At 36.2% G+C, this 26424-nt stretch overlaps 1 protein-coding gene and 1 long non-coding RNA gene across 5 annotated transcripts in view; one reads left to right on the top strand and one right to left on the bottom strand.

The window, feature by feature from the left end:
- LOC138988856 (uncharacterized) overlaps nucleotides 1–26424 on the bottom strand; it is a 123270-nt gene that overhangs the window by 86136 nt on the left and 10710 nt on the right. The window lies entirely within an intron of this gene.
- PLS1 (plastin 1) overlaps nucleotides 1–26424 on the top strand; it is a 129544-nt gene that overhangs the window by 95216 nt on the left and 7904 nt on the right. For all 3 annotated transcript variants that reach the window (XM_070374962.1, XM_070374968.1, XM_070374955.1), the window contains exons 7-14: nucleotides 1162–1327; nucleotides 1409–1551; nucleotides 2914–3009; nucleotides 5503–5698; nucleotides 11171–11249; nucleotides 14704–14818; nucleotides 22770–22903; nucleotides 23356–23479. In XM_070374962.1, the coding sequence (XP_070231063.1) occupies nucleotides 1162–1327; nucleotides 1409–1551; nucleotides 2914–3009; nucleotides 5503–5698; nucleotides 11171–11249; nucleotides 14704–14818; nucleotides 22770–22903; nucleotides 23356–23479 (1053 nt within the window). The remainder of the gene's footprint in view (nucleotides 1–1161; nucleotides 1328–1408; nucleotides 1552–2913; nucleotides 3010–5502; nucleotides 5699–11170; nucleotides 11250–14703; nucleotides 14819–22769; nucleotides 22904–23355; nucleotides 23480–26424) is intronic.

The following is a 26424-nucleotide window of genomic DNA, read 5'->3' as shown; positions in this document are numbered from 1 at the left end:
TTGTTTGTTTTTTTAATAACAGACATCCTGATGGATAGAAAACGGTATCTCGTGGGTTTGATTGACACTTCCCTAATGATTTCTCCTGTTGATCATCTTTTCAGGTGCTTACTGTCCATTTGATATCTTCTTCAGAGAAATTCATGCCCTTTGCCCATATTGTAATCAGGTTGTTTGGTTTTTTGTTGTTGGGTTGTAGGCATTCTTCCTCTGTTGACATAATCAGAGCTCATACTCTTAATAATAATAATAAATATGTAATAATAATATGTAAATATATGTAATAACAATATGTAATAAACATTATTATATCAATATATGTTATAATATATATTATTAGTTAATAATAAATATGTAACTGTATAATATGTCAGAGAATGATAAAGAGTAAAATAAAGAATAATGAGTGCCAGCAAAGAGTGTGGTGATGTGGTGATGCTTGTTATTTCATGTAGAATAATCAGAGAAAGCCATTTTTAGAGCTGGAACAGAGTGAGTGACAGGACACAGTGGGACATAGAGAACATTTGATGGGTTTTAAAGCCAGGGAACATGGTCAGGTTCTCATTTTCCCAAGATCACAGGGTATTTAAAGTACCTAAGTATAGGTGGATTGTAGAAAGTAAGTCTGAGCATGGGTATTAGGAAGGAATTAAGAAACTTGAAGAAAGACAGTTTCCAGGGGTTTTTAGAAGGTGAAATTACACAGCAATTGCTCACAGGCTATAGCAGGCAAGAAGAGCAAGGATTCTGCTCAGGTTGCCTTCTTAGGAAGAAAGAAGGCAAGAATGAAGGTTGGGCCTATGGACCAAAACAGAAAATAAAGGAAAACGTAGTTTTAACAGAGGATTAGAGGGAGACTAGGGAAGTATGGCCAGAAAATTGCTTCAGTTTTGGACACATTGACTTGGAGGTACTTGTGAAACATCCAGGTGGACATAGCCAAGGGTGTATATTGGTGTAGAGCTTACAGTGGGGGCTGGGCAGAAGTGTGGCCCAGAGATAGGTCTCTGAAAGTCATTGGCATACAGAGGTGATATAAGTACTAACTATGTTGAAAAATCTTAAGTTTTAGCACCGATTGTTTATTTACCTCCACAACTTGTTGACAAGAGTTTAGAAAGTACTTTCTCACGTTTATTTTTCTTTGTGGCAATTTAGGAAAATTTAAACCTAGCCCTGAATTCTGCCTCAGCCATTGGTTGTACTGTAGTCAACATTGGGGCTCAGGATCTCACAGAAGGAAAACCTCACTTGGTCTTGGGACTTCTCTGGCAGATCATCAAAGTTGGGCTTTTTGCTGATATTGAGATTTCCAGGAATGAAGGTAAGGTCATCAAAAGTATTTGCTTCTCATTGACATATATTTACTGTGGGAAGAATTTATACTTCCTTGTTTTCCTCTCAGCTCTGATTGCATTGCTAAAGGAAGGTGAGGATCTAGAAGAGCTAATGAGGCTATCTCCAGAGGAATTACTGCTGCAGTGGGTGAACTACCATCTGACCAATGCAGGATGGCCTACCATCAGCAACTTCAGCCACGACATTAAGGTTCATATTTAAATGCTCAGATTTGTGACACTAAAAAAAGAATGTCAAAACACATGTCAAATTTGTTTTGAATGTCAAATGGGGTTTAGAAGTAAATTAGAACTGGAGTTTAATTCTCAAGCACACACTATAGAAAATGAAATTTTGCATTTCTCCATCTGAAGTGATCCCCCTACTTATAATCACAAAATCTTTTGCTAAAAAAATAAAAAACCAAACTGGTTTGTTGGCTTGTAATAAGAAATACAGCTGGGAAATTCCTTATCGCTCCAGTGGTTAGGACTTGGCACTTTCACTGCTGAGGACCCAGGTTCAATCGCTGATTAGGGAACATAGGTCATGCAAGCCAAGTGGTGTGGCCAAAAAATAAATAAGTAAATTAGAAAAAAGAAATACAACTGGTTGTAAGAGGAAAGAAATGCTAGCATTAGCAAATTAAAGCATTCTTTTTCATTTTCTGTGATACTAATAGACTAAGTTATAATGAGGATATCAGTCTGTTAGAGTGAGAATTATTATCTGTTTGCTAGACTAGAGGCCCTGGTAGGCATAACCTGTTTCTTACTCTTACTTCCACTTTGCCAATAACCAGTTAAGAGGAAACCAAAGGGGACTCCCTTGGTGGTACAGTGGATAAGAATCTAATTGCCAGTGCAGGGGACATGGGTTTGATCCCTGATCTAGGAAGATCCCACATACTGTGGAGCAACTAAGCCCGTGTGCTGCAACGACTGAGTCCACACTCTGGAGCACATAAGCCACAACTACTGAGCCCATGAGCTGCAACTACTGAAGCCCGTGCTCCTGGAGCCAGTACTCTGAAATAAGAGAAGCCATCACAATAAGGAGCCCAACGCAACAAAGAGTAGCTGCCGCTCACTGCAACTAGAGGAAGCCCGTGCGCAGCAATGAAGGCCCAGTGCAAGCAAAAATGTAATTTATTAAAAAAAAAAGGAAACCAAAGTATCTGAAGGCATAGGGAATCAGTAGACAGAAGGAGGTCTTCAGGCTTCTCTCTGAACCAAAGTAACTTGAAACCCCATCCCTCCCCATCACCACCCACCCACTGGAGATGCAGATGCTTAGGAGTGTAAACAAAGGAAAGAGGTGAGGAAGGGCAATGAAAGAGTGTAGGAGACAGTGTTGCTAGAAGCTCTGAGGTGCAAAACCCAATTGCTAGAATCTCTGAAGTGTGAAACAATGTAGTGCATTCAGAATCCTGGAGTAACAAGTAAAGGTTGCTAAGTTATTGAATAACTCATTCTGTGAAATGAAGGCAATTTCTTCAATGAGTACTTTTTTCCTAAATCCAGTGGTGATTTTATTCACTTTTAAAATTCTGTTGTGTTTCTTCCCTTAAAGGATTCAAGAGCCTATTTTCATCTGTTGAATCAGATTGCACCTAAAGGTGACCGGGATGATGGACCTGCCATTGCCATTGATCTTACAGGATTTAGTGTGAGTATAATTTTTAACTAAAATTAAAAAAAAAAATTTGTAAAATACGCACAGCATAAAACTTAGCATTTTAACCATTTTTAAGTGAACAGCTCAGCAGCATTAAGTACATTTACATTATGTGCCATCAACACCACCTTTCCTCTCTGGAATTTTTTCCTCATCACATAGTAAAGTCTATAGGCATTAAACAATAACTCCCCTTCCCCCTCTCTCTCAAGCTCCTTGTAACCAGTGTTCAACTTTGTACCTCTATGAATTTGAGTAGTGAGTAGAGTCATAGAATTCAGTTCTCTACAGGGGCATTCGCTGGTAGAGTCCTCAGCCCTTCATTAGACTTTGGCTTTTATGCTTTTCAGAAGCTTTTTTCTGTGCCCTAGGCTCCAAATTTCCATGCTAAGCCATATGGCTGTCATGAGTGAAGAAAGGGATCCTGACATTGAGTATGTGTCGAATCAACTTTATGCCCACCTATATGTCCCTGGCACAACATCACTGGAACTCACTCGGGTGCTTTTGTAGCTGTGACAGTGTACAAGGAAAGGGAGCAACAAGCTGCTAATGGATTCATAAGCAATCAATTATCATTTCTTCCCATTTATATTTGGCAATACGCAAAATAAAAGATGGCAATTCTAGTATTTATGATGTAGAAAGGACTGATGTAAATCCTGGGTCATCTAAAAATTTCCTAGGGAAGTCCATTCTTTTAGCATAAACTGTAAATACCAGGGTTACATCTAAATGTTAAAATCTGATCAGATTACAGTTTGTATAAAAATCTATTAAGTGCTTAAAGTGTAACATCCAAGTTTAGTTTTAAAGGCAATTCGAGTCACCACTAATTTTATTTCACATTATTATAAAATCTAAAAGCAATTATGCACAATTTGAAAATTTGCTTGAGTACAAATATTAGGAACTGAAAAAAACTTACAGAAAGTTTCAAAGTTATTCAAAAGTGAACAGACAGTATACTGAACTACCATGAGTTCATTCCTCAGGTTCAACAGCTATCAATGCATGGTCAGTTTTGCTTCTCCGTTTATTACCTACCTATTTCCTTCATCTTCCATATTATTTTGAAGCAAATTCTAGACATATTATCATTTCATCAATAAGTATTTTAATATGTATTTCTAAAAGATAAAGACACTTTGAAAATATAACCATAGTACCTAAAAAAATAACAGTAGTCTGTAGTATCAAAATGATTAATCAGTGTTGACATTTCCAGTTGCCTCATAAATGTCAGATTTTCTTTTTATCATTTATTTGAATTAAAATCTAAATAAGGTCCATGTATTATGCCTTGTTCATGTCTACTCAAGGTGCTTTTATTGTTGTTTGATAACATTGACTTTATTGCTTTCTCTGATTTCAGTTACATTTTATTTACAACTCTAGTGCATAAAATTAGATAAATCTTAGTCTTTGGTCATGATATACTCTCATCATGGGTCCATGCATGTTTTTGTTTAAATTTATTTTTCTTTGGTAGTTGTTTGTTGTATTGAAATGCAACAAGAATGCTAGGACTTTGACATCAGATTATATAAAGCTGTGTAGTTCTTCCCTGTCCCATCTCTCTGCCTGCCTTTAATGTGATAATCATTGTCTTTATTCTTATGCTCATGTTCTTTTGCTTTTATTTTAATACACTTTTTTTTCAACTAAGTGTATTTCTTACAGATTTAAAATTTGCATTTTATTTTTTAACTTCATATAAAGTTTATCATGTTGTACTTAAATTTCTAGTGTTTATTTTGAGTGTTGTATATTACTGAGAGTCACTCCTATTGTTGTATGTTCTTATATGACTATTAACACAGTTTCAGTTTTCATCTGCTCTCCTGTTGATAAGCGTTGGTTTGTTTCCAAGGTTTTGCATTTGTGAAAAGTGTGTTCCTTCTGATTTTAGTATTTTTTTACATGTATCCCAACGTGTTTTTCACTGAGAAAAGAATACACTGGAAATACCAGAGTAGATATCTTTTTATTAGTACCATTTGTAAGTAAGTCTCTTGGCCAGAAGGCACTCTAATATATGGCCCTGAACAAGTTACCTATAATTCAGCCAGTAGCAGCTTACTTGGAGAAGGAAATGGCAACCCACTCCAGTGTTCTTGCCTAGAGAATCCCACGGACGGAGAAGCCTGGTAGGCTGCAGTCCATGGGGTCGCACAGAATCTGACACGACTGAAGCAACTTGGTAGCAGCTTACTGATAGGATATTTGAGAGTTTTGTTGAGTACTTTAGCTTTGAGGATGAAATATTCTTCTGGTTCCAGCAAGAAACCTCAGAGACTTGTTCTTACTGATTTAAAAGAAATGGGGAAGTTAATTTGGAATTGCTGTGCATCCTGACCTCCTTTTGAGCCATCCATTGATTCATTTCCAGAAAAGTAATTGCTTATAAATATGTATATGAATAAGAAATTATGCTAATCAAAAGTTTAATCTTGACCACTTTTGTTTTATTTCATTGTTTAGGAGAAAAATGACTTGAAGCGTGCTGAATTCATGCTTCAGGAAGCAGACAAACTGGGCTGCAGACAGTTTGTTACTCCTGCAGATGTGGTTTCAGGCAATCCTAAACTTAACCTGGCTTTTGTAGCTAATCTGTTTAACACGTACCCAGGCCTCCACAAGCCTGATAATAATGACATCGATGTGAATTTATTGGAAGGTATGCTCTTTCTGTCTTTAACTGATTCACTGTGTATCTTTTTATGACATCGTCCTACTTCACTGTCGGAGGTAGGGGATTGCGGAGGGAGATGTAGCTGACTGTGTGCTGGCATGTGCGTGCATTAAGAAGTTAAAGAAAATTGTTGTTCATTTGGGTTAAAAGCAAATGCTGAGGTAAATCGTACTTGTCTGTCATTTCTCCATAAGAGTTTAGTGAAAACCATCATACGTTTAAAATAGTCTCTTAAATGACTACATAATTCCACCACCAATATGTACAATGAAATATAGCTATTGAAAAAATAATTATTTGTAACTTTTTCCTCCTTTGAAAGCTTCAGTTTGACTCCAGTATTGTTCTCTTTTTTCTGTTTTTAGTTCACTTGAAAAAATTTACAATATTCATTACTTGTCTTGTGTGTGGGCTGTTGTTTTCCATCTCATAATTTATAATACTTTCCTATTTTGCTTCATGAAATGCAGATTTGACCCCTCCTAATGTAGGTACTGTATTTAGTACTTTTCTATACTCTATAAATATATTCATTCTGAATGTGCTTTTTATCAGTACTATTTGTTCTTTCTATCTGGGTTGATATTTTTTGCATTGTTCATGTTGTGTTTTGGGGTTTTTTTTAATCTGTCTTAATATGCCTAAAGAATGAAGGATGACAAGCAAGAAACAAATGAAACTTAATTAGAACAGCAGGGCAAGACTTGATTAATAAACTCTATCTAATTTGCCTTCTATAATTATGGGATAGTGGAGTTGTAAACACATTAGGGATCAGTTTTGACAACTGGATGTCATGATTTGATGGAAAGCCTTTATCCCTCTGCTGTGAATAAGCACACTTATCTTTTATCTCAAGAATCTCTGAAAGGATTGATTTAGGATCTATAACATATATCATTTTGTATTGCTTAGCTATGTTACTTACATTTACTAAATGTCATTGACACTTACAATATATGAATCATCATAATGACAAAAACATGCTCAATGTCTCATTCTTTCTCATCTGTTCCAGCCTCTCTCCTTTTCCTCTCATCCTCACAACTGCTCACATGTATACCAAGACCCACGTTCGTACTAGAACCAAAAGTAAAAATAGTGGCAGTGGTGGCGGTTATCAGAGGTTAGGGACTACTCCGACAGTAGCCTTGATAGTTGCCTTTGGAGAAGCTGGTTCTGAGGCGAGGATTCTTCCTGGTGGGGAGAACCTGAACTTCAGTGTTCACTGTCTCACATCACCCATCTTACTCCCTCTTCGTCTGTGAGACAGAGTGAGAAATTAGCCCTATCATCTTTTTCTCTTTGACTACCATGACCAGAGTTCCAATGTCCTGGTCACTTTATAATGACAGATTTTTGATTAACAAAGAAGCTTCAGATTTAACAAATACATTGTTGGAGGACTATGATTTTACCTCACTCTTTCTGAGATTCAGTAAAATAAAGATTGTGTTCTCTACATAGACATGTAACTGAGAGGTAAGATAGATTAAAAAATGTTGATTTCTCAGCAGAGAAATTGAGGGTGAGGGGTTATAACTTTTAAAAAAACTAAAAAGGGAGATGGCTATGTTTTTTTATCAGTCTGGAAAATTTCAAAATTCCTCTCTGCCTTATAGTAGAAGGCATTGTTTAGAGTGGCATATTAAAAATGACCTGCTTTTTATAGTCACTGAATTCTTGCTAGATATCTTTTCCAACTTGCTCGTTCTCCTATTTGTCACGTTTGAATTCTTTTGCTGGTGTTCAGCATGCTTTTGGGATTTTTCAGTGTGAACAGGATTGCTAAATATTTCCATTAGTATTTATTTATATAAAAAATACTGTGGGAAATATTTATCAGTCATCTTTATTTAGAACATATGTATGTCCTGATACATCTGCCAAAAATGAATTTGACGTCGACTATCACTGGAATTTTTTCTTCTGTACATTAGTTTTTGTAGATCCTTATGAAATTTGAAGCTTAACCTTATCACCTTCATATTCATGTATTAGTATGTCCTCATTGGCAAAGAATTTTATGTGTATGGAACTAAAGCAAAGTAAAGGCCCAATTAAATAATAAATCTTCATATTAAATTGAGCCAAATATGGGGCTACCGATACAGAGACCATCTCAAAATTTATTTGTGGTAATAGAAAATACATAGACCATGGAATTAGACTTTGTCTAAATCACGATACCCCCAGTTTAATAACTGAGCACTTTTATGAGCCTTGGTTTTCTCATATATAAAACCAGACTTAATAGTAATACTTATTTTGAAGAGTTCCAGAGCAAGTTAAAGTGACCTTTCATTAATGAACAAATTTTGTGTGCTCTCTAATGATCGGGAAGAGGAAAACAATACACCACTTTAGCACATGTAGTGAATGTTCAATATATTTTCCTTCCTTTCCTCTTAGTAGCCTACTTTTGTTATTTTCTCTAAACTTTTATCAATTGCAATGTCAGTTTAGTCCTAAAAATGAAGAGAATGTCTTATAATTCTTTCTGTCTTTTCTATCAGCCTTTAAGAGTTTACGCCCAAGATTGCTTTAGTTGTCTGAACTCCAGACAACATTTCCGGTCTGGAATACATATGTTTTTGTAATGCTTTACCATGACTCCTCCATGAATGCACAGTGCTTCTGGCCTTGAGCATTTATTTACCAAGACAACTTGAAATGGTAGTGGATAAATAAATGCTCACTTTTAAAATCTCTTTTACTTTCCAGGTATCAAAAGTTAAAATAATGATACAATTAGTTTCGAGCAATAGGAAGAAACAGAAAACACTGGTCTATAATAGTTACAGAAGTCAATGAAAATGCAGGTTTAGTGTCTTGTCTCATCAGGTCCAGCAGAAACTGGATATTATTTTAGTAAAAATTAAACTGTTGTTACACTATTGGTGTTTGAAACCTTAAAACATAATTGGGATTTTCCTAGATGAAAATAATGTAAAAATTCTCTAATTACTAGAAAAAATTTATACATATAACAAAATACCAGAATGTAATAGAGAAATAACTAAAAGATAAATTCAAGTCACATGCATCAAGCTGCTAATCATAGTATGGTTACATTTATGTCACTTTCAGGAAAGTTGAAATATTTAATTTGCACCTAGTTCAGTTCAGTTGCTCAATCGTGTCTGACTCTTTGCGACCCTATGGACTGCAGCACGCCAGGCTTCCCCGTCCATCACCAACTCCCGAAGCTTGCTCAAACACATGTCCATCGAGTCGGTGATGCCATCCAACCTTTACATCCTCTGTCGTCCCCTTCTCCTCCTGCCTTCAATCTTTCCCAGCCAACAGGGACTTTTCCAGTGAGTATCAGGTGGCCAAAGTACTGGAGCTTCAGCTTCGGCATCAGTCCTTCCAATGAATTTTCAGGACTGAATTCCTTTAGGATTGACTGGTAGGAAGTCCTTACAGTCCAAGGGACTCACAGGAGTCTTCTCTAACACCACAGTTCAAAAGCATCAAGTCATCAGTACTCAGCTTTCTTTATGGACTGACTCTCGCTTCCATTTATGTACCTTTTAATAACTCCCAAAACAAGGCAAGCATGAGTTCTAGGAGTAGTTTAACTTTGTTCTTTTTAAAAAGATTCTCATATCAGTTATGTATTATAAAATGACTGTGGCAGATACAACAGATGGATCCTTTTTGCAGACCTTTTATATAGACCAGAGGAGACAAAATTTCAGCAAGAAATTATGCTATGCTATGCTAAGTCACTTCAGTTGTGTCTGACTCTGTGTGACCTCATAGACAGCAGCCCACCAGGCTCCCCCGTCCCTGGGATTCTCCAGGCAAGAACACTGGAGTGGGTTGCCATTTCCTTCTCCAATACATGAAAGTGAAAAGTGAAAGTGAAGTCGCTCAGTCGTGTCCGACTCTCAGCAACCCCATGGACTGCAGCCTACCAGGCTCCTCCGTCCATGGGATTTTCCAGGCAAGAGTACTGGAGTGGGGTGCCATTGCCTTCTCCGAGCAAGAAATTATATGGCTATATAATTGAATAGAGAAGAATTAAAGCAGATTATGGGAAAGGCTTTAGATAATGGTATTGAAAACCACATGAAAATGCAAGGGACAGTCAACACAAAAACCAGAATCTTTTAAATTTTACAAGATTTGGATTTCTGTTCTGGGTGTGTAGGTTTACTCTATGTGTGACACTCAGTCTGAAGAAGACTGCAAGGATGACTCGATAGGAATGGGCCCCTGGTGCTCAGATGGTCAAATGTGATAGATTATCCTGGGGATCCCCCACAAGCCAAAGTTCAGATGGTGACCTGGACTTGTCCACATCTTGGAAGTGATGAGACGTATAAATGTTTCCATTTTCAAGAGTCTAGTGATGAGAGGTAGGCAAGGCTATTCCATTGTCCCCTAACTTAGCTGAAAAACAAACAATAATATTTCTAGATGGCCCCTTAGGACAATCTGCAATGCTGGCGATTCCTAAAAGGTAGATATGGCAAAAGAGCCCCCATCTCTCTCTGTCCATACCAGAGCCCACATTCCCCTTATGGATGGGGTAAGCGCTGCTATGAAGGGGAAGCTCAAGGACCATACGTAATCTCAGGTTTAATAATACTGCCTCCAGGAGTTACTTCTTGAGGTGATCTTTGAGGTCTAGTGACTTACTATACTATGATGAACTGTGTCTTTTCGCACTCTGTATAGGGGCTATGTCCCTTATGTGTTTTCTGTAGGGACAATCTAAAATAACCCAGGAAGCCTATAAAATAGTTATAGCCCCTCATTGCTTGTTTTTATATTACCTCTAATCCCCTCTCCTCTTCATTGCTGTTTGGTGTGATGAAAATGTAGGTTTGTGTGCTCAGACACTTTCCTGTGTAAAGCCATAATCTGTACAGATTTAGAGATACCACACTGGGAAAGGTAGAGCTTTTCTATTTCTGTTTAAAGTGCTAATGTTACCCTAAAAGGTTGTTTTATTAATTTTGCACCAGTCCCCTTTGCATGAAGTCATAACTACAGATAGGACCACATAGGTTTACCTGTTACTTTTCTGAACACAGAAACTAATGGCTCAGTAATTTACAAACACCAAGTAAGGGACTCTAGATGAAGACATTTAGAAAGCAAATGGAGACTTTCTAGACAGGGGGAAAGGGAGCTTTGGTGGAAAGAGATTTTTTTTTTTCTTCCCTAAAAAGATTGTCCTGGAGAAGGAAATGGCAACCTACTCTAGTATTCTTGCCTGGGAAATCCCATGGACACAGGAGCCTGGTGGGCTACAGTCCATGGGGTTGCAAAGAGTCAGACATGAATTAGTGACTGAACAACAAACAAAAAGATTGTTGTATCATAGGAACCATGGCATACAAAATATGTATGACCAGTTTGTGCCTGCCAGAATGGTTTAATATGCAATTCTTGATTCCTTTTTTGTCCTGAATCATCAGTGTAAACTTGTGTCTACTTTAGGAGAGAGCAAGGAAGAGAGGACATTTCGGAATTGGATGAATTCCCTGGGAGTCAACCCATATATTAATCATTTGTACAGGTAAATATTTTATGTGTTTTAGCTTTCTGGGCCAGAGTCCAACTTCTCTAGTTTCAAACTGTAGGTGTGTTTACATGAGAATATTTTGTAAAAATCTCAAAAATTTTAGCCAACATTTAGAGTTTCAGAATCCTGAGGATTGGCAATACAGTGGATTTTAATAGAAAAGTATTATTTGAAAAGATAATATTATGATGTTATTGTTATAATTTTTGATGATATAAATAATTTAGTAAAGATAATTCATCTTTTTTATAATTGCTAATCAGGAAAATAATAAATTATTTCAAGTTTAACAGATTAGAAGAACAGTAATATTAATTGCTCTTATTTTATCAGTGTTCATCATTATAATTCACATTCTATTTATTTTTGCCCCAAACTTTAATTATCCTATAATTTGTTCTGAATACTTTTTTCTAATTTGTAGAAATAACTTTGTTTCCCTTCATACTTGTTGTTTTATTCTTTTTTGTTTAAAAATGACAACACATTATTAACATTGATAGGATTAAGAAAATATTTTACTGAACCATTTCTTGTGCTCTCCAGTAGTGCAAATAAGGTGTCTTTCTAGGTGTAGATGAGAGGAAACCATCCTTCTCCATTACAAGATCTACCTGAGCATGCCTAAAAATGCAAAAGAACTCGGCTCCAGCTAATTGTATATTTTTCTAATTAACTAAACCTATTAATAATTTACACACCAAGGAAACTTCTTAATGAACAATAACTGCTTTTATTTAAATATGAACTGAAGATTAATACCACAAAAGACCATGTTCACTGGATCAGATTTATGGTATAGTTATTTCTTGGTGTATATTCAAAATAGTCTTTAAAATCAGTATTGCCTGGTTGTGGTAACTAGCTTTGATGTGATAGACTTAAATTTCATAAAGTCTTTAATAGGAGTGTGTGAATTCCAACTGGATAACAAAAGACATATGTCTTTTAGACTGGAACTTCTCAGAGTAGTGGTGCAGTAAAGAACTCTAATACTGGATGTAAAGAGGGATGCTAATTAAGCTTATTCTTCTAAAGGGATAGCAGTTTAATAAGACTGCAAACTCTGTTGCCTTCTTTATCTTTCTAAGTGTGATATCTCACTAAAAATCCTTGATTCAAAACCCTCAGGTGAAATATTACTTTTCTGAACCCACTAAATATTGCCACAATTAAAAGGCAGAAAATACATAATTCAGAGATTCTCAATTTTTCTCTTGTGATATACTTGTTACTTGAGGTAAATATATAATATGATACTGCTTTATCATTACTTTTGTACTTATAATAAATATAGAAATTTTTTTCTCAAAAAAAAAAAAGGTTAGATCTTTATGGACTCATTTGAAAGAATGTCTACAATATATAACTGAGAGAACATAATGATATAATAGGACTACTATAATCTCATTTTTATTTTAAAGTTGAGTATATACATATACGTATTTGAATTTTTAAAAAATCTAGAGGGATTAAAACCAAACTGTATACAACCTAGAGAGGAGGGTTAAGGTAGTGAGGAGACTTAGTTTTAATGTTAGTAATTTAAATATGGTTTTGGAGGGTTTTTCTTTGTTTTACAATAAACATGTATTTTCTTTTTAAATTAATAAGGACATTTAAAACTAGGAGATTAGAATTTATTGAGACTTCATGGTAGCGTCATAAATGTCAGGAATACTAGAGTTCTCTGTGGTTGACAGTGGAGAATAATTGGCTAAATTTTTTAGCTAAAGATGATTATTTTTATTTAGTTCCTGAACTGCTAGCACAGGGTTTCCAGGTATAGGTAATTTTTGGAGGGGTAAAGGAAATTCAGAAAATTCTCAAAAATCACCTTAAAAAGAACCATCAAGATATAGAAAAACAAGAACCAGAGGTTTAGTTGGCACCAGAACTGTATGTCCATAAATTTGTGTCTGGGTCATATTCCTAAACCAACCCCTAAGTGATTAGCTCCCCACCCGCAGTATACCAAACCCAACCTAAACCAAAGCAAAAGAATCATTTAGATTGTTTTTAACTGAAAATTCTCTCCTTTCAAGTTATTAAATATATTTTAAGAATTACCAGCCCTAGAATTTTTCTATGACAGGTTGGTTCTAGAACACATCTGGAAACTGTTTCAACTCTCTGGGCCTCAGTTTCCCTATTTGCAAAACATGAGTATTAATACCATACTACATAGAAATAAGAATGAATTCCTTTAAAGTAAAAAAACAAAAACATTCATGAAATGAGATTTCAGAACCTATACAACTACTTCAGTGATTTACTTTTCATACAACTTTCCCCATGTGCTGATAGATGACTTAGTTCTTGTTTACCTTCATCAAAAGAAGACGCTTCTTTTAAGACAGGAGGACTTTCTCTCTCCTTCACTCAGTGCAGGGCGCAGCCCCCTGCATGGCCATATGGTGTGTGCTCAGAGATGCAAAGTAACTTTAATATGAACCTTAGCAAAACAGAGCTCAATGAACAAGCTGTTGAGGGAGAAAACTCATGTAATTCAGCATGGAGCTAGCAATTTAAAAATCAGTCACTGTTGCTTTATGTCCTTACCATACAGAATTGAAAACAGATTCAATAGATGTACTCTGGGTGCCTCAGGAGAACATGTTTTTCTGAATCCCAAGTAGTAGTATTTTTACTTCAGTAACTCCTACTTTCTCCTAAATTCCTTCCTCTTAACCCTCACTGTTTGACATGAACAGCTTCCTACTGAGTAGCTATTGTGATTTTTAAAGTTTAAAAAATCATAATACATAAGTAATAGATGAACTCATTCTCATGGTACAAGCTTCAGGAAGTATGTAAGTATGTAGAACAACAACAACAAAAAAACATGATAATCCCATCTTACCATCCCATGTTCCTTTTTTTCCTGCCCAGAGGTAATGGCTATGAATAGAGGTATTTAAATACTACTAACTCTGAATATATTTTTAATATTTTAGATTAAAAGATTAAAATGTATAAATGTAATTAAAATACATTTAATAATATCTTAAATAGAAATATTTAAAAATAATATTTTAAATACTTAAATATATGCCTCTTGCTTTTTTAAACTTAGTGTGTTGTATAAAGCTTTCATGTTAGAACATAGGGATCTACCTTGTTCCATCTTATAATGGTCCAGGAGTCCAGGGTGAGGTTAACTTACTCAACAGCCCCTACTGTCAGGCATTTAAATTGTCTCTAAATTTATAAATACCATGGGAGTGAATATCCTTATACATATATCTTTGTACACGTTTATGAAAAAAATTTGGACAGATTCCTAGATTACAAGTTCTGGGTCAAATAATCTATTCTGCCTGCCATTCTTTAAGCATTCAGTAGTCCTGTTGTATTTTTGTAGACAAAGCCCATCTCCAGTGTGCTTAGTAAAACCAGATCATACCGACATTTCCTCCTCCTTCATTTTCTTTTTCTCTTGTCTTAGTGACCTTGCAGATGCATTAGTCATCTTTCAGCTCTACGAAATGATCCGTGTGCCAGTTGACTGGAGCCATGTGAACAAACCTCCTTATCCTGCTCTCGGAGGGAACATGAAGAAGGTGAATGAAATAATGCCCGTGGATCTGTTGTTATTGTTCTCATATAAAACAGAGGACTTAAGAGTTTCATAAAGCTTAGTAAATGTAATCTGTCCCCACAGATTCATCCCAAATCATGTTATGCTTATTATCCTTAATACAGGTGAGCTTTTGTGTTTGGAAAGATGAAACTAGTCCTCCAAGTCAGACACTTTGTATAACTACAACTTTAACAAGTTGTTGAATTTAAGACGGAGAAGGCAATGGCACCCCACTCCAGTACTCTTGCCTGGAAAATCCCATGGACGGAGGAGTATGGGGTTGCTGAGGGTCGGACAGGTCTGAGTGACTTCACTTTCACTTTTCACTTTCATGCATTGGAGAAGGAAATGGCAACCCACTCCAGTTTTCTTGCCTGGAGAATCCCAGGGATGGGGGAGCCTGGTGGGCTGCCGTCTATGGGGTCCCACAGAGTCGGACACGACTGAAGTGACTCAGCAGCAGCAGCAGCAGCAGAATTTAATATTCTTGGAGATGCATCATCCATGAATTCCTATTTTATAATTGCCAAAACTTGCCAGATATTTACTGGTTATTTGTTAATATTTTCAGTAGATATTAATTGATTACCTACAACCTGAATATACTGTACAATGCAGGATATAAAATAGAGCAAGTCATGGAGTTGGTCCTCAGGAAATCCTAAAGAAATTAGATAAGATATGTGTGTGTGCATGCTAAGTGGCTTCAGTTGTGTCCAACTCTTTGTGACCTCATGGACTGTAGCCTGCCAGGCTCCTCTGTCCATGGGATTCTCCAGGCAAGAATACTGCTGTGGTTTGCCCTGCCCTCCTCCAGGGGACCTTCCTGACCCCAGGATCGAATTCGCATCTCTCTCTTACATCTCCTGCACTGGCAAGCAGGTTCTTTACCACTAGTGCCACCTGTGAAGCTCAAGATATGTGTGCAAATAACTATGATACAATGCAATGTGGGCAAAAGTGAGTATTATGAGTTCTAAGGAAGCCTTTGACAGATCACAACAAACTGGAAAATTCTTGAAGAGATGGGAATACCAGACCACCTGACCTGCCTCCTGAGAAATCTGTATGCAGGTCAAGAAGCAACAGTTAGAACTGGATATGGAACAACAAACTGGTTCCAAATCGGGAAAGGAGTACATCAAGTCTGTATATTGTCATCCTGCTTCTTTAACTTATATGCACAGTACATAATGAGAAATGCTGGTCTGGATGAAGCACAAGCTGGAATCAAGATTTCAGGGAGAAATATCAATAACCTCAGATATGCAGATGACACCAACCTTATGGCAGAAAGTGAAGAGGAACTCAAAAGCCTCTTGATAAAAGTGAAAGAGGAGAGTTAAAAAAGTTGGCTTAAAGCTCAGCATTCAGAAAACGAAGATCATGGCATCTGGTCCCATCACTTTATGGGAAATAGATGGGGAAACAGTGGAAACAGTGGCAGACTTTATTTTTTGGGGCTCCAAAATCACTGCAGATGGTGACTGCAGCCATGATATTAAAAGACGCTTACTCCTTGGAAGGAAAGTTATGACCAACCTAGACAGCATATTAAAAAGCAGAGACATTACTTTGCCAACAAAGGTCCATCTAGTCAAGGCTATGGTTTTTCCAGTGGTCATGTATGGATGTGACAGTTGGACTGTGAAGAAAGCTGAGCGCTGAAGAACTGATGCTTTTGAACTGTGGTGTTGGAGAAGACTCTTGAGAGTCCCTTGGACTGCAAGGAGATCCAACCAGTCCATCCTAAGGGAGATCAGTCCTGGGTGTTCACTGGAAGGACTGATGCTAAAACTGAAACTCCAGTACTTTGGCCACCTCATGTGAAGAGTTGACTCATTGGAAAAGACTCTGATGCTGCGAGGGATTGGTAGCAGGAGATGAGATGGCTGGATGGCATCACTGACTTGATGGACGTGAGTCTGAGTGAACTCCGGGAGTTGGTGATGGACAGGGAGGCCTAGCGTGCTGCGATTCATGGGGTAACAAAGAGTCGGACATGACTGAGCGACTGAACTGAACTGAACTGTGAAGTTAGCCTGCAGTATCATGAGTTAGAAATTATCTCTAGTGAAATATAACCAATAGAACTATAACCATATTCCTGGATAGAAATCTAAATATTATAAAGATATTCAAATTCTTACAAATTGACTTACAGGTGGGAAATAATTCTAGTTAAAATTACAATAAATCTCCTTATGCATATGTGGGCATGTGTGTATATTGGGGGATGGGATTATAAAAGTGATTTTAAAGTTCAACAGGAATAAGAAACAAAAAATAAATAAATAAATAAATAAAAAGGAATAAGAAACAGGCCCCAATCATCAAGAACATTTTCTAGGAATGTTGAGGGAGAAGCTGTTAGCAAACATAAAAATCTTATGATAAAGCTAAAGTAATTGAAATAGTTTAATATGCATACAAAAATCAAATGGATTACAATAGCCTAAAAACCTATCCTAAAATATAAGAACTTAATATATAACAAATTGCTTACTGAATCCAGTAGGGAGAGAAAGGATTATCCAAAATATGATGCCGGAACAAGTGAGTAAATATTTTGTAGGGAAAAAAAGTACTTTTCACCATAAATCATCCACCCAAAAAAATCCAGTGGAATATAAGTGAAGACTTAAAGGCTTAAATGTAATAAATAAAACTTTAAGAAAATGGAAGTGAATTATAATTTACTCTTACAATGATAAATTACAAATAAATTATTGATATAGTAGATTACATACAAATTTAAAACTTCTTATGCAAAAATAAACACCAGAAACAAAACTTAAAAGTAAATAAAAATAATAAACTATGAAACATATTTGCAACAGAACAATAAATGGTTAATATCCTTAACATAAAAGTAGTTTATACAAATCAATTACGAAAATTGTAATAGCAAAATGGGAGAGTAAACAATATGTGTGAACAATTCACAGAAAAATAAATAATGATAGATAATATACACATGAAAAAATATTCACCCACAGTAAAGAAATGCAATTTAAGATGAGAAACAATTGGGAATTCCCTGGTGGTCCAGTGGTTAGGGCCTGCTATGGCCTGAGTTCTATCCCTGGTTGGGAACTAAGATCCCACACGCAGCATGGTGTAACCAAAGAAAATAAAACAAAAGAAATGGATTGTACTACATCCAGTGTTAGAGGGAGTGTTCATCTGTATAAACTCTCTAAAACAGTTTGGTAATATATATCAATAATCTTCCAAAAGTCCTTTTAATTGACCTATAATTTCACTTATTATCTATCATTATTAGTTATCTTTTTTTATATGTAATAATGTGTATATGTCAATCCCAATCTCCCAATTTATCCCTCCTCCTCTTACCCCTGGCAAAACTATATTTGTTTTGTACATCTGTGACTATTTCTGTTTTGTAGATAAGTTCATTTGTACTCTTTTTTTTAGATTCTTCGTACAAGTGATATCATATGATGTGTCTTTTTCTGTCTGACTTACTTCACTCAGTATGACGCACACATACACAGACACGTGTTCAAAATGGACTTCTTCCTCTTGATCTCTAGACTGTGTATTTATAGACTTTGTAAATTTTTTTTAAATCCTATTTTTGAAAGAAAGACAAGGAAGAAAGGCATCATAATATTAAAAGTAATTAAATGGGTAGTATAATTACAAGAGGTTTCTATATATTCACATTTTTCAGTATTTCTAGTGGTTGGACTATCTGTGTTTTATATTTTATTTGATATGCCTGTAATTATCATGGGAGTAAAATTCAGGAAATTTTGTTACCTAATTTCATATAAGTTTTTTAAATCAAAATTTCAGATGCAAAATGTAACAGGAAAACCAACTGAACCCTCATTCATTATACCTGGAGGTTTTTAATGTTAATTATATGATGTCACAAACTAATCATATGTAGAATGTTCCCTTTCAACAAATACTAGCTATTTATAGAATGAAACACAAGTCCTGAAATAAGTTCAAGATATTTAAAAAATAAAGAAGCAGTACTTTCATGACACAGTATCCAGGGACTTCTTTTATCAACTTTGGGCATTCATCACTGGATGTCACTTAGCTTCATTTGTGAAGTTGGTAAAACTGCACCACTTAAATAACCTTTCTTCAGTGTTTCTTTGGTATTTCTTTTCCCTTGGAACTCTGTCTCCCATTATATAGTTTTTTTCATTTTCAAATTATCTGATCTTCACTTTTGAAATGCTTGGTAATCGTTTCTTCCATTAATTCTGTGAGACTATATACTCTCCAGTTTTTTCATGCTTTGTGTTTTTCTTACCTTTCACAGGGTTTTAAACTTTTAGCCTGACAACTCTAGGCTCAGTTCCAAGGCTCAGTTCTTGGTCTAATGCTCTTAACGTTCTGTATTTATATTCTTAGGGAGCAGATCCTTTTTTAGAGTGTTAAGTACCACCATAGACATGGCTTACTTCTAGGAACCTAACTTCTTATTCTTTCTCTAGTTTGGTACCTCTCTTCATCTTAGAACTATTTTGCCCAACTTGGAATCAAATGTTGCCAAAAAGTAGAACTCATCTTTTCCCTTATGCTAGCATCCATTTCCATTTTCTCTTTCACTGCTCGTCACATCAGCATCTCGGCCCTCTAAACTATTAACCCCGAGCTCTTTTCTCACCATCATTCTCATCAGGAATTGTACTCAAACTAGCCATAAAATAGATAGCCCTTTGTTGAAATACATTTTACATGAGTAATTATTACAATTTGTTCAAAAATTCTCCTGTTGCAATGACTGGCAGTGGAAAACTTGCTTTTTTAAAAAATCTTTTGCCCATACTTTGTAGCATGTGGGATCTTATTAATATTTCCCTGGCCAGGGATCAAACCCATGCCTCCTGCATGGAGGTCCCACTGGACCACTAGGGGAGTGCCCCAAATATGCTGGTTTTTCTCTCTTCTATCCACACTATTACATAAACAGAGCTCTGATGCTGTGTTCCATACATAGGAATCCATTTTTTCAGTTATGTGCATATTTCTATTTAGAAGCCTAAATCTATAATCCTGGGAAAGAGAAAGAATTTTGTAACATTATCTCCATGCATTAAAAAAAAATGAATGCATATCAAAGATTTAACTCATTAAGGGAGCAAGGCAGATATTACAGCAGGTTCAGAGTATCTTCTTACATTTTTATTTGTAACACACTGACCTCTGGGAATTTGCATTCTGCTTTTTAAAGAACAGTACCCATTAATTTATACAAATTCTGTTATTGTGTAGTCCTTTTCTCACTTTTCCTGGAAACATTTTCTTCTTCTTAAAAAAAGGTATATCTTTGTTTCTCAGGTTTACTTGTTTTGTAATTAGGTCTTAACTAACTTGGGAAAGAAAATTAGGAGAAATCAGTCATACTGTTTTTCTTAACTAAATGTTTGAAAGTGGAAGTGTTAGTCAGTGATGTCCAATTCTTTGCGACCTCACGGACTACAGCATGCCAGCCTTCCCTGTCCTTCACTATCTTATGGAGTTTGCTCAAATTCATGTCTATTGAGTCAGTGATGCCATCCAAACATCTCATCCTTTGTTGCCCCTTTCTCCTCCTCCCCTCACTCTTTCACAGCATCAGGGTCTTTTCTATGAGTCAGCTCTTTGCATTATAGCTTCAGCATCAGTCCTTCCAATGAATATTCGGGATTGATTTCCTTTAGGATTGACTGGTTGGATCTCCTTGCAGTCCAAGGGACTTTCAAGAGTCTTCTCCAACACCATAGTTCAAAAGCATCAATTCTTTGGTGCTCAGCCTTCTTTATGGTCCAACTCTCACGTCTGTACGTGACTACTGGAAAAACCATAGCTTTGACTATATGGACCTTTGTAAAGTAATGTCTTTGCTTTTCAACACAATGTCTAAGTTTGTCATTGCTTTTCTTCCAAGGAGCAAGTGTCTTTTAATTTCATGGTTGCAGTCACCATCTGCAGTGATTTTGGAGCCCAAGAAAATAAAGTCTGTTACTGTTTCCATTGTTTCCCTATCTATTTGCCATGAAGTGATAGGACCAGATGCCACGATCTTATGTTTTTTGACTGTTGAGTTTTAAGTCAGCATTTTCACTCTCCTCTTTCACCTTCATCAAGAGGCTCTTTAGTTCTTGTTTATTTTTTGCCATTTAGGGTGATGTCATCTGCATACCTGAGGTTATTGATATTTCTCCCTGCAATCTTGATTCCAGCGTGAGCTTCATCCAGCCCAGCATTTCACATGATGTACTCTGCATACAAGTTAAATAAGCAGGGTGACAATATACAGCCTTGATGTACTCCTTTCCCAATTTTGAACCAGTTTGTTGTTCCATGTCTGGTTCTAACTGTTGCTTCTTGACCTGCATACAGATTTCTCAGGAGGCAGGTAAGGTGATCTGGTATTCCCCTCTCTTTAAGAATTTTCCATGGTTTTTTGTGATCCTAACAGTCAAAGGATTTAGCATAGTCAATGAAGCAGAATCAGATGTTTCTCTGGAATTCTTTTGCTTTTTCGATGATCCAACAGGTGTTGGCAATTTGATTTCTGGTTCCTCTGCCTTTTCTCAATCCAGCTTGTACTTCTGGAAGTTCTCAGTTCATGTATTGTTGAAGTCTCACTTGAAGGATTCTGAGCATTACCTTGCTAGCTTGTGAAATGAGCACAATTGTGTGGCAGTCTGAACATTCCTTGGCATTGCCCTTCCTTGGGATTGAGCATATATATGTGCATACGCGTATGGGGCATATATATATGTGTGTGTATATGTATATATATATGTATACACTCATTTGTGTGTGTATATGTATATGTATATACACACACAAATGAGTGTGTGTTCTGAGATAAGTATAATACTAGATGACTGGAAATAATGAACTTCTGTAGAGACTAGGATAGACAAAAACTTTTTAATTGTACTTTTATCACTGGAAAGAAGTAGTTAGATAGTTTACTTGGTATTCATGCATCAGATTCTTACTATAGGGGACAGGGCTTCCCTGGTGGCTCAGATGGTAAAGAATCTGCCTGCAATGCAGGAGACCTGGGTTCGATCCCTGGCTTGGGAAAATCCCCTGGAGAAGGAAATGGCTATCCTCTCCTGTATTCCTGCCTGGGAAATCCAATGGACAAAGGAGCCTGGCAGGGTACAGTCCATGGGGTCATAAGAGTAAGACATGCCTTAGTGATTAAACCACTACCATGCATCCGATTCCTACTGTAGACAGGACACTGTGCTGAGTCCCGAGCTAGGGGTGGGGAGAATATGATACAGGTTTGTGCATTTTATAGTTTTTTTCCTTTAAAAGGAGCTTATGTATGATTGGCAAAAGAAAGTTCATAAAATGCTAAGTAGAAGATGGTGCATAAGCATTATAAGATAATCATGATTGGAAGTTCAACAAAGAAGCAAAGTTCAAAAAGAAGCAGATGATATAGTTAAGGTTAATCCTTTTTTGAAAATCATTGGCTAAAAGCTTAATTTTAAAGGATGGGTGAGATCTAGATATAAAATATTAGAGATGAAGTTAGATTCTTAAACAATTTCGCTGTTCACTAATTTTAAATGTAGACAAAAGAACACTGATTACCTCAACTGATGGAATACAGAAAACTGGGTTTTTAGTTTCAGATTTACCACTAATTCACTGTGTCATCTTGGACAGTCAAGACTTTTAAGAGTAAGAGAGGATCTTTAAACTTTTCAGTCAGTTGTTTCCTTACCTGGTTAACCCCTTGGTGATCTGATATTTTCAGCTATAAAATGGAATAGTTATTTCCTAATTTCACTGGTTACTAGGATATGAAATTGTTATAAATTTTCAGTGTCATCACAAGTATTTTTCAGATGACTGAACTAAGCTGGCCTATTCAAGAAATACATTAAAAAATTTGTCGTGATACCTAAACTTTTATTTACTATTTACAGATTGAAAACTGTAACTATGCAGTGGAACTTGGGAAGAATAAGGCCAAATTCTCCTTGGTTGGCATTGCTGGGCAGGACTTAAATGAAGGAAATTCAACACTCACTCTGGCGTTGGTGTGGCAGCTGATGAGAAGGTAAAGACTGACTTGTTTGTGGCATCACTATCAGTTTCCTTCAACAAGTCATTTGAAGGAAAATTTTAGCTACTTTTGTAGAATAGCAAACACAGAAGAAATATACAATGCAAAATATATTGTTAATGATTTGTTGTTGACAATAAATTTTTTATGTTTACTTTGTTTTGAAAGTGACTCAATCTCTAGAAACACAATTATTCTTATTTAATGCCTCTGAAAAACTGCTTAGTAAAGACTTGTTTTAATTTTTTAATATACTAGATAGTATTTTTTGTTTCTGATTACTGAACTCTGTGACTTTGGAATCTACTAAGTGCAAATACGAGAGTAAAATTAGAAATATTTATTAGAATTGAAATATTTCTTAAATATTCATCTAAATATTGATATAAATGATATAAGTAAATTTCACCACTTTCAGCCTTAAATATGTATCTTTTCTGTTACAGGTACACACTGAATGTGTTATCGGATCTTGGAGAGGGTGAAAAAGTAAATGATGCAATTATCATTGAATGGGTCAATCAGACTCTTAAAAGTGCAAACAAAAATACTTTCATTTCCAGCTTTAAGGTAATCAAAAGCTATTTTAAAATTGGGGAGGGGTAAGAAATTACGTTTAGGCAAGAATTTTTATTGGGGATTACACTGACTTAGGTTTTGTTAAAACACCCAGTTGATGAGCTTAGGCATACTGATTATTTGGGATGTGTAAACCAGAAATATTTAATTTGAATTCATATATTTTGACTGGTTATCCTATTGAATATAAATGCAGGTTAATTTTATGGGACTCTAGTCATATAATGTTCAAGAAGAAATTGAGCCAAAAATCCAATTGTCAAAGGAAAGAGAAAGATAAATAGCTATTGTTTATATAGGACTATAATGTTTTGTGCTCCTTAGCAGCAGTCTCAGAATTGTATTGACATCATTTCCAAGGCATAACAGAGCCAGCCAAACCGATTCAAGTGGGAATTGAGAAAACTGGTAGGAAAAAAAAAATCAAATCCTGTCATCTGGCTTCATAATGGCACTTACCACTCACTTCCGAGCATTTGTGGATCATTTGTAAAGCACTCAGAATGTAGCCTGCACATACATACTGACTAATTTTCATGCATTTCCACTGTGTTTTGCTTTTGCATGTAAGCTGATAGTAGCTACAAATAAGCATGTCTGCTTGTTCACATCCATTCAGTGAGCCTTGTGTTTGTGATTTTATTATATGTGAAAATTTAGCCTTCAATTTGTATTTTTTTTAGTGACTGAAGAGTGCAAACAGATGAAACCCTAAACTTGCCCCAAAGTTATCTACTCATTTTTACTTTCTTCTTTGTCTTTGCTATATGTGTTTGACAATATGGTAGAGCAGAAGAAATGTCAGAAATTGATAAATTCAATCTTCTTTTCTTTACCAAAAACTGAGCTGGATGTTGGCAGAGATGTCACAAAGTCCTAGTTCAACAGTGTTTCTTTCTTTTCCATCTTGTAAGGAACTAATTACATTTGAGTTTTTATTGTTGCTGATATAAAAAGAAAAGAATTTTTAGGCCATGATTTGTCTTTATATAAAACACAACTTAAAATGTAAGGCAGGAAGGGGGATATATAAAACTCTCTAATTGACAGATACTCTTTAAAATTGTTATACTGAAATTAAATTCATTTGTACATTAGTTTGTGAAAAATAATAAGCATATAGATCATTAAATATATTAGATAATATCTAGAAGCAAATTAATAAAACATTTTTGAGGTCTTAGCTATTAAGTAACATTTTTAGGTAAAGAAAGGATGTAAGAAATTATTTCAGCTCTCAGAGTATTTGCCATTTATTTGAGAGATAAGATTGGTATAACTGAGGAAGTAATACTACTACAGGGTAAACGTTAAAATCCAAAGATATAATACAACTAATATTATGGGAAAATTTAATGAATTTCCAAATGAATGGTCAGTTGAAGGGTAGATGGAGAAAGCTGGATTTTATTTGAGCATCAGAGATAGAGGCAGGATTTGAATGCATGGAGAACAAGGCTTCCCAGGTGGTGCGGTGGTGAAGAATCTGCCTGCAAAGAGTTGGATGTGACCCAGCACACAGGCACCAAAGAACAAAAGGGTAATAATAAGCTAGAAGAGGGTCCACCTTGAATAAAGGTAAGTCTCAGAAGTTTAGAAGTAGTTTGGATAGACAGAATGGTTCCTAAGGGATGTGGTGCAAGATATAGGCTGGGCCAAGACTGTGGAGGTGTTGCAGGAAGGGGTCTAGATAGAGCCCGAGAATGGGCTCTTGTCTAACACTTGTAAATGAATTGTCTGAGGAGACACATGTGCTGACAAAGCAAGAGATCTTATTGGGAAGGAGCGCCTGGGCGGAGAGTGTCAGGGTAAGGGAAACCAGGAGGACTGCTCTGCCACGTGGCTCTTAGTCTCAGGTTTTATGGTAATTGGGTTAGTTTCTGGATTGTCTTTGGCCAATCATTCTGACTTAGGGTCTTTCCTGGTGGTGCACCCAGCATTCAGCCAAGATGGATTCCAGAGAGGAGGATTCTGGGAGGTTGGTAGGACACGTGCCATCTCCTTTTGACCTTTCCCAAATGCTTTTGGTTGGTGGTGGCTTGTTAGTTCCATGTTCATTACCAGGACCTCCTGACATAAAATAACTCATGCAAACGGTTATTGTGGTGCCTGGCCAGGGTGGGCAGTTTCAGTCAATGTTTCCCCTAATAGAGAAATCTGGCTTTAAAGAGGATATTGATAAGGCAAGTAATGTAAGCAAAGTATTTTAGAAATACTGTTGTGAAGGTAGGGAGTATGATAGGAGGAAGAGTCGTGTTAAGTGCAAGGAAGCTATTGAGGCAGAACTCAAGGTAATACAGATCCTGGGTAGGGGTGGGAAATGGGCACTGGGATCTGTAAGAATGGATGTGTGTCTGTGTGTGTGTTAATCAGTTGTGTCCAACTTTTTGTGACACCATGGACTGTAGCCCACCAGGCTCCTCTGTCCATGGAATTCTCCAGACAAGAATACTGGAGTGAGTAGCCATTCCCTTCTCCAGGGGATCTTCCCGAACTAGGGATCTAATCACCATCTCCTGCACTGCAGGCAGATTCTTTTCTATCTAAGCCACCAGGGAAGCCCAAGAATGGATAGTTACTTGCAAAAAAATAGGTAGGATTTGGCTTCTTAGGGATGCACAGGAAGGAGAGGAGTTATTTAAATGGACAAGTTATTTAACTTATCTAATACTCTTTTGCTTATAAAGTTGAGAGAATTGAAAGAAACAATGTGTTAGTATAGTGATACATAGGAATCAGTCAATGGTAATTATGATTATTGTTATTGGCTGACATACCACCTCCTTATCTTCTTGGTGAGAAAAAAAAAACTGGGTATTTGGGGCCTGGGTAGTAAAAAGTGGGGATGTCTGAGATACAGCTGCTTTCTAAACAGGCAGTGAATTTAACAATCATTTTTCAACTTATTGAATTTGAGGTAATTTTCAGGAAATTAG

Source organism: Bos mutus, chromosome 1, assembly GCF_027580195.1.
Source record: "Bos mutus isolate GX-2022 chromosome 1, NWIPB_WYAK_1.1, whole genome shotgun sequence".
In the NCBI taxonomy this organism is placed as follows: Eukaryota; Metazoa; Chordata; class Mammalia; order Artiodactyla; family Bovidae; genus Bos; species Bos mutus.
Note: the sequence above shows the minus strand (reverse complement) of the source record. Positions and strands in the feature narration are given on the sequence as shown.